General features: G+C 39.0%; 2 protein-coding genes across 5 annotated transcripts; both read left to right on the top strand.

Annotated features, from left to right (window-relative positions):
- The first annotated feature begins 3,518 nt into the window (after window positions 1–3,518).
- On the top strand, window positions 3,519–5,392 carry LOC149663990 (uncharacterized). Of its 4 annotated transcripts, none has more exons than XM_089841912.1 (3): window positions 3,519–4,460; window positions 4,620–4,827; window positions 4,892–5,392. In XM_089841912.1, the coding sequence occupies exons 1-2, from the start codon at window positions 4,009–4,011 to the stop codon at window positions 4,810–4,812; spliced, it is 645 nt and encodes a 214-aa protein (XP_089698038.1). In that variant the 5' UTR covers window positions 3,519–4,008; the 3' UTR covers window positions 4,813–4,827; window positions 4,892–5,392. The 4 variants fall into 4 exon arrangements, with proteins under 4 accessions (XP_089698038.1, XP_089698039.1, XP_089698037.1 ...); XM_089841913.1 differs by having other exon boundaries at window positions 4,620–4,832; XM_089841911.1 differs by having other exon boundaries at window positions 3,519–3,940; window positions 4,005–4,460; window positions 4,620–5,390.
- A 5,088-nt stretch (window positions 5,393–10,480) lies between these two features.
- On the top strand, window positions 10,481–15,817 carry LOC149663989 (uncharacterized). The gene is made up of 5 exons (XM_089841978.1): window positions 10,481–10,507; window positions 10,550–11,437; window positions 11,479–11,676; window positions 11,749–14,478; window positions 14,570–15,817. The coding sequence occupies exons 1-5, from the start codon at window positions 10,481–10,483 to the stop codon at window positions 15,815–15,817; spliced, it is 5,091 nt and encodes a 1,696-aa protein (XP_089698104.1).
- The last annotated feature ends 502 nt before the right edge of the window (window positions 15,818–16,319 follow it).

The raw sequence follows: 16,319 nt of genomic DNA, 5'->3' as shown, positions 1-16,319 counted from the left end.
TAATGCCCAGCCTTTTTGTTAACAAAATTCTCGTGGCACGTTCCGAGTTTAATGAAATTTATGACGTGATTTGATAAGATTAGGCGCGCGACGTGACAATCGTGGCGCCAGACATGAAGCGTGCCACGTGAATTTTGCTAACAAAAAGGCAGGGCGTTACGCGATTGGTCGGCAGTCCTTGTTTAAATTTATCCTTAAAATCTGAACCTAATTTGAATTTTAAAATTATTCGGAGTCTGTATTTCCTGAATGTTTCACAATGCAGACAGGTCTTAAAATTGCTAGAAGAATCAATAAAAAATCACTTGATTTTCTACTTCACCCTCCCTTTAAATTAGTCTAATTGTTAGGATTCTTTAATAGAATTGTGTCTACACTTTTGAGAAAATTAGATTTTTACCTCTTGAAACTATCAATTGCAGTACAGTTTTTCTGAAGACATCCTTTCTACTGAAGATATGGGAATCCGTTTTCCACTTTGAACGTGCACACAATAAGTGCCTCAAAAAGTCCCCAAACTCATTTCTAAGACGCGTAGTTGAACCATAAGTAACGTAACAAGACTAAGCATGATTCCATTGTTAAATCTTTCGAAGAAATTACTAATTGCAAAACAGAACCAACAGTTATTAACACCAAAGAGTAATATGGCTTTAGTGTTGCACTGTCACGCAAAACTCCCATATATAGTATAAGATGGGCAGTTGGTAGGGCTGTTCACGAGTCGAGCTGAGCATGCTTTTCAAAAGCTGCCCGGCTCAGGTTGAAAAATGGCGGCTCGACTCGAGCCGAGCTGGCTCGGTTAGCACGTAAATGTATAACAAAAATTGTTACTACCAATGAAAGACTTGAGAACGACTAGAAATGCTATTCCATGTTTAGGAATGTAGTGGTTCAGTAAAACCCGCTCGCTAAAAAGTGAAGAAATCGTTTTTTGCTCACGGTTAGAGGCGAGAGAATGCAAATTTCCCCACGCTTTATTTCATGTAAAAATACAACGCATATTGGTGGAGAGAAGAAAGACTAAATGGAAAGCACTATTTCAGTGACTAAGCTCTCGAGTCGTAGTGGCTTGATTTCTGTCGACTCGGCTCGACCTTAAAAAAGCTCGTTCGTTAATTAATCGAGCCAGCTGGCACGAGCTCGTGAACAGTCCTAGATATTGGAAAGTAACCTTCTATTGAAAGGGTCATACTTACTGCTACTATGATATTTATTGCGTGTAATTGTTCGTTATGTGAACGTCACGCTCTGTTTGCTTAGTTAAGATCCATATTAGCATCATCAAGCTCCGATTAAACCGCTTTATAGCTGAAACTAGTTTTCCACGAAGGTCACTCTGTCACTCTTAAAAAGCAGGAACGTGTAAAAGAACACTTTTAGAGTTCGAGCTGCATTAAAAAAATTGCGGTCAATAATGTAAAAAAGTGTTTCTTGCTTAATAACGCACGTACTCTGCCTGGTCCGCACCTTTCAAGCAATTTTACTATTATTTAGCAAATGGGTTTGCTTTATCCTATAGACCGATATAGTGCTATTGAATATGGAAGATACAAAGTTAACCAAGCATGACCTACCATGCTGACGGTTGTTCCATTGATAATAGTTAAAAATGAAAACTATTAATACGATTAAAATTCTTCAACGCATTGAAAACTTAATTTAATATTATTATAAGTTATTGAATGGAACATTTCTTATTTTAAAATATTAAATTTCCATTATTTCTATTATCGGATACTGGATATTTATGGTTCTCGTTTAAATAGTAAAATATATTATCACTATTTTTCGAATTGCGTTCGTTTCTATTTTGAGCAACATAATGTACCAATTGCTAAGTATTCAAGGGGAAGCCCTCGTATAAGCAGTTCCCTTATGAGCGGATCCCATAATAGCAGTGGGTCCTCATAACCACTTTTCCCTAAAGAGAGGTTTCCCGAAAACGCAGTTTATCTGTTACGGCGACTCCAGAGGATCTCCTACAAGTTGAATTTCCTTGCGAACTCTAGTTTTGGCTTGGCGAAGCTAGAGGCATTTGTAGGCGGGATTTGTACGTGCATGTATAAATCCCGCCCACCCACTATCCTTTGCCAAGAAAAACCCGGAGTTCAGGAGGAAAGTCCCCTTGTAGGGGATCCACTGGAGCCGCGCTATACTTTAATTAACTGATATCAGAAGTCTATAACCCATCTCAAAGTACTGAGATGTAACGGTTTATACCCTGGCCGTCTTCAGTATGGAAATTTATCCCACCCCCGCCTGTTTTCCTACTAGTTCTGGAAAAAATATTCCCCCCCACCCCCTCGTTCAAACCGGACTTGGCGCCTAAAATATTTTAGAGAGGGTTCTTTTTCAAGAACGGGGTGACGTCATGTAATATTGACCAATCAAAACGTTCCCACTCTATCGTTTCCTCTTGTCACTATCATATCTTGTCATAGTTAATATGAAGAGAGTAATTAAGACAGATGTGTTCCCATTGAAATTCAAATCATGGGAACTCTAATCAAAGTTAGTAAGGGACGAGTAATGACATTGTTCACACGAAAAGTTAACAAAAACAGAGTAGAGAAGTTGACTTAGGATAGAGACGATTGGTTTTTATAGTTAAAAAAATCAACAACGAAAGCTATAGTGGGATACACTTAAAGCTTATTTAAAGAATTGTTTTCAGGCAAAGCATAAGACGAAGCGATAATATTTATAATTCTTTAAAAGCGTGCAGTCTCTACTCCTTGGTTCACACTACCTTCTTGTTTTTACATTGTGCTGGCATGAAAATAACTCTTAAAAAACCATAATATTTTCTTTCTTTGCAATTTATTAAATGAAAATATGGTAATTATGTTTCGGCATTACGAATGTTTTAGTAGTTGTGTAGCTATGATGCTTTGTTTCATTTCGAAATTCTAGGAACATCTTTTGATATTAATATATCAAATGCGTTGTTATATTTTGTATTAGCTATACTAAAGAACCTTAAAGTGATACTCTCAATGTTTTCCGACAAGTACAAGATGAGGGCAGTTTTAGGTAAAACAATGTGGCTTAAATTATGTGTGCCAAAAATATATCGAATTAAAACGTTTAAAATTAAGAAAAGTACGTTAGATATTTTGAAATTCAAACTAGCCACGAAATACCGCCCAACTGGTTTTTCACGTAATGACGTTGATAATGTCTCTGATTTCATTGGTTTTTTGGAAATAGGAGAATGTAGGGTGCTCTAGACCACTGTATAGTAGCTTTTCACCATCACTGGGGAAGCGGCGCATATTTGAGAAGACCTTTGTAAACATAGGGTTGGTACCGGTAATTGTGAACGACTCTAAATGTGAACACTTTTTCTTTAACATTTTGTAACTAATTTTTGAGCGGCTCAAATTCCTTTTAAAAGAGCTTAATTTGTAGATTGAATATAGACGATTACGATAAAAATGATCCGAATATTGTAAGAATACGTGGATGAAAGATACGGGCCAATATACGCACCAACTCGGACTGATCGACTTAAAGGTACATTCCGGGATAAAAAAAACTCCACCTTAACTGAAAGGACGTACACTAAAATTATTAACACTACATCTCAAAAATTATTATAGTTATTATATTTTAAAATATTTAAGTTTGTTATAATATCAAAATTGGTCTCTAACGAATTTCGTGTTTGGTGTGACGTGGCGTGTATCGGTTGCGCCTATTGGTTTATTTCGTAGCCCATGTTACTTGACTATTTACTGGAAATGGGTTTAGGCACACGCCCGTTATTTCTTTAGAGTCAACCAATATATTCTAGAAATATAGGACACCAATAGAGGGAAGAACGCGTCGTCTGCTCGATGAATTATTTCGCTAAATCGCTGTTAGGGAAAGTAAGGCGTGTTAGGGTTCCTGTTTCCTCAGTTTTGTAATACAAATAACAAAATTTAAAATTAAGGTAACTATTGTTCGCAGCTAGATTTAAAGATTTATATATAAAACCTTTGATTTAAATAAAATAGTGCTATGGCTGGGGCTAGAAGGGTGGAAGGATACCAATTTGAACCAGAATACACCGAAGAGGAAGTGAGGTTGAGGAGGGCCTTGGCTATTGAAACGGAAAATAATAGTGCTAATGTAAACAATGTAGCACATATAGACATTGATAAGATACGAGAAAATTGTTCATGTGGAGGCTGCACATCTGTAGTATTGGAAGAAGGTTTAACCCTAGAACAAGAGCTCCAAAAGTATTTGAGCGTTCGTGACACGAGATTAGGGGTTATTTGTTGCAAACAAATAGGAAGAATTTCACGATTTATGAGAGAGAAACCAGACATGCTTCAGCCAGAATGCATAGGAGAGCATATGGGCTTCAAGTCCATGTGCTTGAACCGAATTGTTCTAGAAACAAATCATAAATTATACTTAACTTACCGGAGACGAAGACAAAATCTACCAGATGTTTTTACAAATCAGTGAGTTCTAAATGACACAATCAAAAATATTTACATTTCAAATTTATAGTTGGAGTTGCTTTAAGGTCAATTATTAACAGATAACGGAAATTGTAAAAGAACCAGGGAAAATATATGTTTTTTTTTAGTTTTCATAAATATGATAAAACTTTTATGTAGGGAACTACGCTATACAGCATACCGCAATTTTTCTGGAATGATTTATAAAAAACTAGGAAGAAATAACCGAAGGTGCTTGCCTATTTGTGCGCTTCTGAAAATTAGAAGCAATTATCCCGAAAACAACCAAGATGATTATGTAGGATATCAAATTTTCAACCCTAGGGAAGTTGAAGAAGCGCTGAATGATTAAATCCCCATAACTAACGTAAAGTAATAATAATTTATTTTTAGTTAGGAAAAGTCAAATATTTTATGGTTTTTTGGTTTAGTGATACAAAGTGCCAAATATCCAACTGTCCCAGTTAAAATTACTAAGTAATTATTTGAATATGCAACCTTCACTTAAGTTAACATATTAATGTAAATAATTCATGCTTTCAAAACATTCCTGTAATATATTTATTGACAAATCTAAAGTATTCTCTAATCATAAAGGTTGTTGTTAAAGTTAGTATTGTGATATTCAACCTTCATAAACAAATTAATTTGCAAGTATGTTTGATTACTTGAAAAAATAATTTATAGTTTCTAGCTGTGATATATATTAGAAAATAAATTAAGAGAGGTTGTCATTATTATTGTGATACTCCGTAAAAAACATTAAACTTAATTTCTAACCTCATTATTATTGTGATACTCCGTAAAAAACATTAAACTTAATTTCTAGTCTTAATTGAAGGTTGATAAATACAACACTGAAAAATCAAAAATTTTGGTTTTCTTTTTATTAAGTTGTTTGTAATGCAAATTAAAAACCATTACCAAAAACAAATCAGGCTATACATTTTGTATTTGCTATGAGAGTTATGATTGTTAATTTAAATCTAGCCTACGTCTCTTAGCCGCAGAAACAAGTTCTGTTTTATCGGGTCGGGAAATTGGTGCGATAGAACCCATCGATCTGATCTCTTTTCCTTTCTTTATATTATTCATCTGCCTATTTAAAATATTTTCGAGGATATTGTAGATATAATAATAGCTTTTTGGCTCTTTTAGAGGTCTCGCGTGCCACTCTCCAGTTGCTTTTGAATAGTAATAGGCGAATTCTTCCTTTTCAGTTTTGCTAGTGGCAATCTCAGATAAGGTTTTCCTACCGACATTAAAATTGTGGTCTAAAGCTGCCAGCTGAGTTCGCGCTTCCATTATGTCAAAATCAAAGTCCTGCTGCTTACTACAGTATTTATTCATAAGACTATGATAACTTTCGAGCACAGAAGTGTGGGAGTATTCATTGATTTGGCGTATGTCTTTCTGTAACTTTTTATCATTTACAATTTTTGCAAGAGCGTAGTATGAATCACTTTGTGGATCGAGCCACTTTTTCCTTTCTTGGTCTTCAAGGCTCAGATCTCTGTGACCACATTTATTGACATATTTTAATTTGGGAAACTCGTGTTGGTTTATAACATGAAACATTAGTGATTTCCACATGTCAACAAGCTTGTCTGGATCTCCTTCGCAATGCTCTGAGCAATACCAAAGATGTCGGTTAATGGTTTTTATCCAAGGTTTGAGATCAGAGTTCTCCTTTTTCTTGGAGATAACATTTAATTTTGTCCTAATTTTCTTATTGAGATGCCACACATCAAATTGGTGATTAATGTTTGGATGCTCTTCTCTGAGATACTTTCTTATCTGAATATGTCGATCCGTCGTAAGCTGATCTATCGCAAGATCAGATTTCTTTACAATATCCAAACATCTTTTTAAACCTTCGAGTTCCATATTAGTGGATTTAAACTCAACTTCTGATTTTTGGACTATCTCAAAATGAATAACTTGGTTTGTTTCTTGGTCCATGAGTGTATAGGTTCCATACTTTGCTGAATGGCCAGGCGAATCACATCGTCCGTCACCAGAAACTTTAATCACCTCCCTCTCTAAAAGTTCATCACATATGGAATACTGTTCTTCTTGCCATGCCAAATTAATTTCCGGTACAACGAGTTGGCGTTGCATGGAATAATAAGTGGTTTTGCTTATATTTTTTAAGCCCATGTACTCAAAAACAGTATTAACTCGATGGTATGTGGCTCCGCTAAGTAGAATTGAAGATGCAATGAGAAGATTACCACAGGGCATTTTCCCCAGCATCGGTTGGGATTTCCACACATTATCATGCCCATCGAGACAATTAAACCAGACTGTCAGTTGACTACCTTCGTTCTCAGATTTTCGTATAGTACTTGAATCGACAACTTTCAAACAAGTATCGTTTTGACATATTAGCCTTTGTAAGAGATTATCCAGTTCACTTTCAAATACGATATATTTTCGCTCTTTAACGAGGCTTTTGGCTGAAATATCTTTGCAAATTACAGACCGTTCATTGATAGACTCGTCACTCTCCTCAAAACTTGGTTCGTAATATGAAACGTTTTTAACAATTGGTGAAATTTGTTCACTTGCGTTTGAAATATTAAATGCTGATATTGGTGACAATTCATCAGCAAATGAAAGGTTAGAGAAACGTTTGCACTTAGGGGTTGAAACTGGGAATGGCAGAGTTTTTGGTACTTTTGAAAGCAAGGTTTTATGGGTATCGTCATCCAGTACTGTTTTAGGCACTTTTTCAATTTCTTGGTCTAACCATTCTTGAACTTCTTTGTCAGAAAACGCATCTGTACCACATTCCACATATGACTTTAAATGCAATTCTTCAGTAGTTTTAGTTTCAAAAAAAACCTCAGTCTGGGTACCAATGGTGGCTGCCAAAACTAGGGATACATTGCTTGTTTGAGGCTCTTCAAAATTTTCACCTTGATCTTGACATTCATTCACAATATTCACTTCTGATGTAGTTAATGAATCAAAAATTGATGGATATGAACCATGAATAAGCTTCTTTTTTATGATATTCTTGAAGTGTTTTGCTTGTAAATCAACTTCAAAGCATTCTTCCTTAAAATGTTTTCCACAAACTCTGTATTGCTTGTTTTTCAAAAGAAAATCTCTATCCCATATTACTTTCCGATCTGTGAGACAAGGCTTAGTCGCTTTCTCATAAAACTCTTTAACATCCACTCGAGCATGCCGTACCCAAAGTATCGCGAGTTCAGGATACTTGACAACATTAGGAACACTATACAGTGTACAATCTTTTCCTGTGCTGCTTTTGCACCCATTAATTATGCAATTAGGCATGTTCTTAATTTTAAACGAACAATTCCAGTCCTAAACAACCACGATCGGAAATAGGAGCGTTGAGCAGACGATTGTATTTAAGCCCTTCTTTATTGGGCGAGTGAAAAGCCAATGAGCTAAGCCCATACATAAAACGTCACACTTTTAAAAATAGCCCGCTCACCAAGTATTTAAAAGCAAATAATTAATTAACGAAGAAATAAATCACTATAATTTTTTCGGTTTTAGAGGTTATAAATCATGCTCTTTCCAATGAAATTACTTAAAAATTTAGGTGGTCTATTCCTTTAAGTTGATGCCAATTTTTAGGTGTTTCTTAATACAATACCATAATAAGCTTTAGCAAAAGTTACAATAATCCCACGATAACAAACCTTTAACCATTAGATAGAACACGTTTTTTGCTATAAGTTTGATATTAAAATCTTTGGTTTCGGTTCGGAATTCGATTTAAAAATAGAGTTGGAAAAAACCAAGTAAAAATTGCAAATATGAACACGAAGTTTCAAGGTTAATTTGAATCCTTTTTAAGCTATTTTACTAAAATATTAAACGTAACAGTGGTGTAAACAAGCTACTTTCTGATAATATTAACTTTAAAATACATCATTTACCCAAAAAAAGACTCAAATTTCGCGCCTTCAGTAAAGTTTTCAATTTAGCCGTAAGAGGGCCGTAGCTACCACTACTTATTGGGCGGGAAAACGGCAAACCGAGTCGGCTGTTATGCTAGGGACTGAATAAAATGTGACTTCTCAACAAATTATTGAGCATTTTGACTCAGGTATTGTTTTTAATTATATTATCCTATTATCACTTATCAAATCTGCGTAAACTTCAATCCAGGTGCATGAATTTAGGCCCTACGTATTGGTAGCTTTTTTTCCAAGGGCCTTTTTTATTCCTCCCATTTGATTAGCATTGGTGTTCACATTTTGGTCCCGCGTTCACTATTTAGGGTCAGGGTGTTTACATTTACCAGCGATTGTTCACATTTGGGGTCCTCTAAGGGGTTTTGGAAATAGGATATTGTGCAAAATTTAAAAGAGTTAAAAAGCTAAAATCATAGCGAATTGTGTTTAAAGAATTATATTTCATGTCCTGAAAGTTTCAGGTGTCTAACGTTAGCGCCACGGAAATTATTCAAAGATTTGTAAAAAGTGTTCACAATTATCAGTACCAACCCTAATTCTGATTTTTCATGTTTATTATCCTTTGTTCTCTTAACTCTTGGTTACGTTGTAGAGTAAGGATGATTTGTCAAAATTGTTACAGGTAATGTCCAAAACACCACATGTTTACGCTATTTTGGCAAGGCTTAGCTTCCATGTATAATAATGGTATGGCCACATTTTAGCCTAATGGCCCTAATCTAAGCTTTAACATATTTTTATTTGTAATTAAACATAGTAAAACTATTACTTTTAACACCAAAATTACAGTGAATTTCTATACCTTCCTTTATAACTTTCAAAGCATCCCCGTATCGAAATGAGTTATATTAATTTGGCGAAAATGCAGAATAGTATGAAAACTACTTTTAGGAGTAAATCTACTGTACCTCCGAGCGAGAGGAGAGTCGCGGGAGTAATTCAGTTTTTTCGCTCGTGTTTTTGCAAACGACTGTAGAGGGGGCAGTGATCGGAGCGGCGCCGAAAACTAATACTTTTAAAAATTAATTAAAAATAGTTAAGTTATTAAAACTATCAATATCTATATATTTTTGAAAACGTAATTTTAGGTTCAATCTGATTTAAAAAAAATGAAAGCTTTTCATTAGAAGTCAAAAGATTGATTCTATCCCTTTAAGCAGGGTTTTCACTTGACCGAAAAAAACTACTTTGCAGCTGGACGTCAAACGTCAGATTTGTTTTAACGTTGTCGCCCAGCGTTATAGCGTTTTCACTTAGCGTAGTTCCCGCAAATAATGGAACCAAGGCTTAACAGATAAACTGAACACTGCACTAATTGCGGCCTATTGTCTTTCTTTTTTTGCAATCTTTGTTTCTAATATCATACAGATTTGTATCGTTCCTAACCTCTTCAATAAACCTTTCAGCATTGAACTTCGGCACTTTCAGGGATTTTTATTAGTGACTGACTCGATTAGGATCGAAATAAATAAAAAGATGGCGGACCGCGGACGGCCTCTTTCGAACACGCGTGGTCGAAAATGACGTCACGACTCTAGCTTATTGCTGATTGGCTCACGCTGTCGCCACTTCTAATCGATCACCTCCAAGCTAAAACTAAACTAAACTGAACTAAATTGAACTGAACTAAAAAACTAAACTGTTAACTTAGAAAACAAACCATGTTTGAACTTTGATATCTAAATAGACATTCTGGTAAAAAATGATGATCTTACATTTATAAAAACCCATTCCATTTTTTAAAGAAGGCAGTTATCTTAGAGATCTCGGCGGAGTAACTTAATTTTAAATCAAAACAATTGACGCGCAGTTAGAGTAATTTTGCTGTAATGTTTTTAAACTAATAAACTGAAGTATTAAGTAAACATCCGTATCAAGAATTAGTCAATTTATCACAACCTTGAACAAGGGAAGAATAGTCGCGACATTTTGGTGCCGAGACCCGGGAGCAGAGAACGAGAAGTAAATATCGTGGCATTCGAATAGAGAAGAATTACGAGACAGTTCAAGGGAAGTCATTGAGAGGGACTTGTAGAGGTGCTATATTGACTGATCCACGGTATGGAAGCCGCAAAGAAAGCTAGAGGTGTACTTCGTCAAAGAACCACTAAGTTGCTAAACCAGCTCTAGAAAGCCTTAGAAGAAGACAATTTGGTCAAGGACGAGTTAGAAGAGATTCTGGAACAGCTGGAAAGCAAGAACACCAGTCTTAATGAGCTGAATATTCAGAGCCAAGAGCCAATGGACGAAGACGAGATCGAAATGGAGATCGCGGTATCTGAAGACTACAAAGAGAAGATAATCAAATGGAGAACGAAATTGAACACAGCAATTAAATCCCTAGAGGCTCAAAGAGGAGACGAGTCATTCCGGTCAAGTTTGGAAGCTCAAGATCAACCTAATAGAGAGAGAAACCGCGGGATCAGAGCAACCGTAAAGCTACCTCATTTGACCATTCCCAAGTTCAGTGGGGACTTCTCGTGCTGGCAGAACTTCTGGGGACAGTTCGAAGCATCCATACACCATAATCCAGCATTGGCGACTGTAGACAAGTTTGTATACTTAAAGTCATTCCTCGAGGGTCCGGCGTTGCAGGCTATTGGAGGTTACTCGCTGTCGGACGAGAACTACAGAGCGGTGGTAGAGAAGCTTAATAAACGTTTCGGCAAGAAGTCTCAAGCCGTCAACAGTCATATGGTAACGCTGTTGCATCTACAACCTGTAAGGAGAGCCACGGAGGTAACATTGCTAAGACAGCTATATGATACTTGTGAAATACAAGTAAAGAGTCTTGAAGCATTGGGAACGACCATGGAGACATATGGAACCTTCTTATACCCCATTCTTACGCGACTCCTGCCACAAGAGATACTATTGGACTTCAACAAAAACTATGCAGACGAGGAACAAGACGCGAGACATCTGTTGAATCATCTCAAGCGAGAGGTGGAGAGCCGAGAAAAGACCATGGTCCTATGCGTACCTAATAGAGCCGAAGAAGAGGGTAGAGCTGCAGGCGTGGGACGTTGGAGTTCACACAAATCGAAACATGAGCCTAGTTATTTCAAGAGTCTGCAGAATCCAAAGGCCGTGTCCCAACAACAGCGGTCCTCAAGACTGACGTCTCGAAAACCTGCCTTTTCTGTGGAAGTACGGAGCATCCAACGGAAGAATGCGAAGCCTTATCATTAGAGCAGAAAGGTGAGCAGATAAGGAACCAGAATAGATGTTTCCTTTGCTTGAGTCAAGGTCACCCGGTACGCCGTTGCACATCAAAAGCAAAATGTCAACACTGTGGGAGAAAGCATCATGCATCTATCTGTCGGCAGAGATTCAATGAGACTTCAAAATCTGGAGCGGAAAAACCGGACGAAAGTGAGAAACATCAAGAACCCGAGAAAAGATCCCTCACCATGACAACATTTATCCCACGGCCACCAGAGAAAGAAGTTCGACGCAAGTTATTTCTTCAAACTGTAGTTGTTTACGCAGAAGGAAGAAATACCAGAGCTCCCGTGAGATGTCTATTTGATGGGGCTAGCGAAGGGACCTTCGTACGAGAAGATTTGGTACGAAGCTTAAAATTACCTGTCGTAAAGGAGGAACTCGTCAACGTATTTGCCTTTGGGAAGTCAGAGCCGGAAAGAGTCACCAGAAGAACTGTAAAATTAACGCTTCGAAGCGTAATGGATTCCAACATCACTGCCCAAATCGAAGCCTTAGAGGTACCAACCATCAGTGGAGCTATCGTTACCGTTCCTGGGGAATGCATTCGACAGCAATTAGACGAGAAAGAAATAACGCTGGGCGATATGGACCAAATCGAAGGAGTCTCCGTTTCGCAGGATGTACCCATTTTAATTGGCGTCGACTATTTCTGGTCTCTAAATACTGGAGAGACGAGGAGGCTCGATAATTCCCTGGTAGCTGTGAAGAGCGTATTCGGATGGTCTGTGCACGGAGTTCAAAACCAATCTGTGGCGGTCAACTCAATCCAAGTCATGAGGGTCGGAATCCAGAATGAAGAACTTGCGAAATCTCTCAAAGCCTTCTGGGAGATTGAATCCTTGGGGATAAAGGAAGAGAATACACATACCATGGTCGAAGAAAGTGTACTTGCCAGTCATGAAGACACTCTGGAATTTGAGGATGGAAGATACAAAACCAGTCTTCCATGGAAGGACAACAAAGACAAAATTGGGGATAACATCGCCTTGTCTACGAAGCGACTGGGTTCTCTTATCAAGAAGCTACGACATGATCCCGTTCTGTTCCAGAGATACGAAGACGCCATAAACGAGATGCTGGCTCAGGGCTTTGCTGAACGAGTACCTGAAGAGAATATCGCCATGAGAAACGGAGTGCATTACCTTCCGCATTTCCCAGTCCTCCGAGACGACAAGACCACTACAAAGCTCAGAGTAGTCCATGATGCTTCCGCCCATGAGAAAGGATCGCCAGCGCTAAACCCTTGCCTACACGTTGGACCAAGTTTAGTCCCAGATTTGCTAATAATCCTGCTTCAATTCAGACAACATCGGATCGCTCTAATGAGCGACGTTGAAAAAGCGTTCCTGCAGATAGTCCTCAGGCCAGAAGACCGAGATTATGTCCGATTTTTATGGATTACCAAGTTACCGAAACAAGACGAGCCACTTCAAGTAGTACACTTACGAATGACGAGAGTTTTGTTTGGAGTGGCCTCCAGCCCATTCCTTCTCGCGGCCACCTTGCATCATCATTTGAAGAAATTCCATGAAAAGTATCCTGTCCTCAGCGAGATGTTAGCCAAAAGGCTCTACGTTGACGATCTTGTAACCGGTGCCGAGTCTAAGCACGAAGCAAATGAAATCTACCATGGATCGAGACAGATATTTTCCGAAGCTGGAATGAACCTACGCAAGTGGGTTACGAACTGTGAAGAGCTCGCAATTCAATGGTCCGAAGATCAAGCACCAGTGACGCTATTGAACCAAGAATCAAACTCCAACTTGCTGAAAGTACTTGGGATAGCTTGGAACCCGAAGAAAGACATCCTAACTTTCGATATATCTACTCTACTGGCGTTCCTGAGGGAGACCCAAGATACAAAGAGAGGGGTACTCAAGGCGGCGGCTAGACTATTTGACCCGATCGGACTGTTATCACCATATCTCATCAGAGTCAAGTGCCTTTTTCAGAAACTGTGGATAAAAGGCGTTGGTTGGGACGACAAGTTACCTTCTGACATTCTAACGTTATGGAACGACTGGGTCAAAGAGCTGAAGGAGTTCGGGAAAATGTCGATTCCACGATGGTACTATTCTGGAATCCATGGAAAAGTTGTCGATAAAGAGATTCACCTTTTCTGTGACGCGAGCGAGTCGGCCTATGGAGCAGTAGCGTATATTCGTTACGAGACGGACAAGGGAGAAATTGGCGTCTCATTAGTATCGTCGAAAACCAGAGTCGCCCCGATAAAGTCACTCACCATACCAAGGCTTGAGCTTATGGCAGCTTTCATTGGATCTCGCCGACTGAAGACGACGATGGAAAGTTTTGAAGGAGCAATTACTGCTTACCGATGCTGGACCGATTCAGAGATAACGCTACACTGGATCCGTGGTGTGTCGAGGGAGTGGAAACCCTTTGTCGCCAACAGGGTGATGGAGATCCAATCAAGTACCAATCCGAATTGCTGGTCACATGTAGCTGGAAAGGAGAATCCTGCGGATCTAGCGTCAAGAGGCTGCTCGGTAGACACCTTGAACAAGACAGCTCTATGGTGGAAAGGTCCAAGCTGGCTTTCGGAAAAGAGAGATCAATGGCCATGTCAATCCAGGTCAACGGTCTGTACTCTAGACGAGTCAGTTACCAAGGAGAAGAGGAACATTATCACGTTGGTTTGCCGCGTCACAACAGAACCGCTTTTGGACATAAAGAGATACAGCCGAATCAGCCGTGTGTACAGAGTGACGGCATGGGTACGTCGCTTCATCCACAATATAAGAATCGCAAACGATGAAAGACGCAAGGGACCTCTGTCGACTGCCGAACTTCAAGATTCCAAACTCTTCTGGGTACAAGAAATTCAAAAAGAGAGCTATCCGGATGACTACCATTGCCTACAAGCAGGCGAACCATTAGCGAAGACATCAAAAACTCCTTCAGTTTCGTCCATTCCTCGACAACGATGTCATACGTTTGGGAGGACGACTTCAATTCGCCAATATCAGCGATGAACTTAAACACCCACTCATCATTCCCGCAAATAATTGGCTAACACAGATAAAAGCGATCGAGGCTCATCAAAGGGTGAAACATTGTGGACTTGAAAGCACCTTGGCGCAATTACGAGGAGAATTTTGGATACCGCAAGGACGCCAGTTAGTCAAAAGAGTCGTAAACCGATGTGGTAGATGTAGAAGATTCCGGACAAAGCCTGCAGCTCAGATAACAGCACCTTTACCAGTCGATCGAATAGTAGAAACACCTCCATTTGTTACCACAGGAGTTGACTTTTCCGGCCCTCTATTCATAAGGAGCGGAGAAGAACACGAGAAGGCGTACATCGCGCTCTATACATGCGCAGTCACCAGAGCAGTGCATTTGGAGGCAGTAACGGATCTGAGCACGGAGAAATTTACATTATCCTTTCGACGTTTCATTGCCCGAAGTAGACTCGTCACTACGGTATACTCGGACAATGCGAAAACATTCAAGAGAGCTGAGAAAGAGTTAAAAACTCTTTACGGAAGGATAAACCAAGACGATTTCCGGAACTTCCTGGGACAACAATGCATACATTGGAAATATATCGTTGAGAGAGCGGCTTGGTGGGGAGGCTTTTGGGAGAGGATAGTACAGTCAGTGAAGGAATGCCTCAAGAAGACCCTCGGACGAAGCAGTTTAACTTATGAAGAGCTAACAAGCAGCCTGGCGGAGATAGAAGCAGTTTTGAATACCAGACCGATGACTTACACCTACACTGATTTAGGGGAGCCCTCCCCCTTAACTCCTTCTCACTTCCTCATCGTCAAACGACTGAGCTGTCTTCCGAGTGCCAATTTTGCTGATATGCCACCCACAGCCTGTAGAAGTCAATTAACCAGACGACTTCGCTATAGACAGAGGATTCTTGACCAGTTCTGGAACCGTTGGAGCAAAGCCTACCTCCTGGATTTGAAGACCGCTCACGCAAGCAAACCAGTCCATGACGTGGTGGAATTTAAGAAGGACGATATAGTACTCCTGGCGGAACCAAAACTTCCTCGTCAAAGTTGGCGCATGGGACGAATTCAAGAAGTCTTCCCGGGACGAGATGGAAAGGTCCGAGCAGTCGCCGTCAAGCTTCCAGGAGGATCCACAATAAGGCGAGCAGTCCAAATGCTTCATCGATTCGAAGTCACTGACGGATGAACGGAGTCCATGGTGGGGAGAATGTCGCCACTTCTAATCGATCACCTCCAAGCTAAAACTAAACTAAACTAAATTGAACTGAACGAAAAAACTAAACTGTTAACTTAGAAAACAAACCATGTTTGAACTTTGATATCTAAATAGACATTCTGGTTAAAAATGATGATCTTACATTTGTATAAAAACCCATTCCATTTTTTAAAGAAGGCAGTTATCTTAGAGATCTCGGCGGAGTAACTTAATTTTAAATCAAAACAATTGACGCGCAGTTAGAGTAATTTTGCTGTAATGTTTTTAAACTAATAAACTGAAGTATTAAGTAAACATCCGTATCAAGAATTAGTCAATTTATCACAACCTTGAACAAGGGAAGAATAGTCGCGACACACGCAGAGCGTTATCGTTGAACGCGGCCGAAAAAATAGAAAGCTAATATCGTCACACTCAACGTAATTTCTGTCCAGCGTAACTATGTTTTTTTTCGGTTGTCGCTCGACGTCGG

Source organism: Phalangium opilio, unplaced genomic scaffold, assembly GCF_054372755.1.
Source record: "Phalangium opilio isolate 3A_F unplaced genomic scaffold, DU_Popi_V2 ptg000061l_1, whole genome shotgun sequence".
NCBI lineage: Eukaryota > Metazoa > Arthropoda > Arachnida > Opiliones > Phalangiidae > Phalangium > Phalangium opilio.
Note: the sequence above shows the minus strand (reverse complement) of the source record. Positions and strands in the feature narration are given on the sequence as shown.

What these genes read in the sequence shown, in the direction of transcription:
- LOC149663990 (XM_089841912.1), top strand. Translation starts at nt 4,009, where the DNA reads ATGGCTGGGGCTAGAAGGGTGGAAGGATACCAATTTGAACCAGAATAC. An exon ending in CCAGATGTTTTTACAAATCA is followed by an intron (nt 4,461 to 4,619) that starts GTGAGTTCTAAA and finishes ACTTTTATGTAG; the next exon opens with GGAACTACGCTATACAGCAT.
- LOC149663989 (XM_089841978.1), top strand. Translation starts at nt 10,481, where the DNA reads ATGGAAGCCGCAAAGAAAGCTAGAGGT. An exon ending in GCTTGAGTCAAGGTCACCCG is followed by an intron (nt 11,677 to 11,748) that starts GTACGCCGTTGC and finishes ATCTGTCGGCAG; the next exon opens with AGATTCAATGAGACTTCAAA. An exon ending in AAGATTCCAAACTCTTCTGG is followed by an intron (nt 14,479 to 14,569) that starts GTACAAGAAATT and finishes AAACTCCTTCAG; the next exon opens with TTTCGTCCATTCCTCGACAA.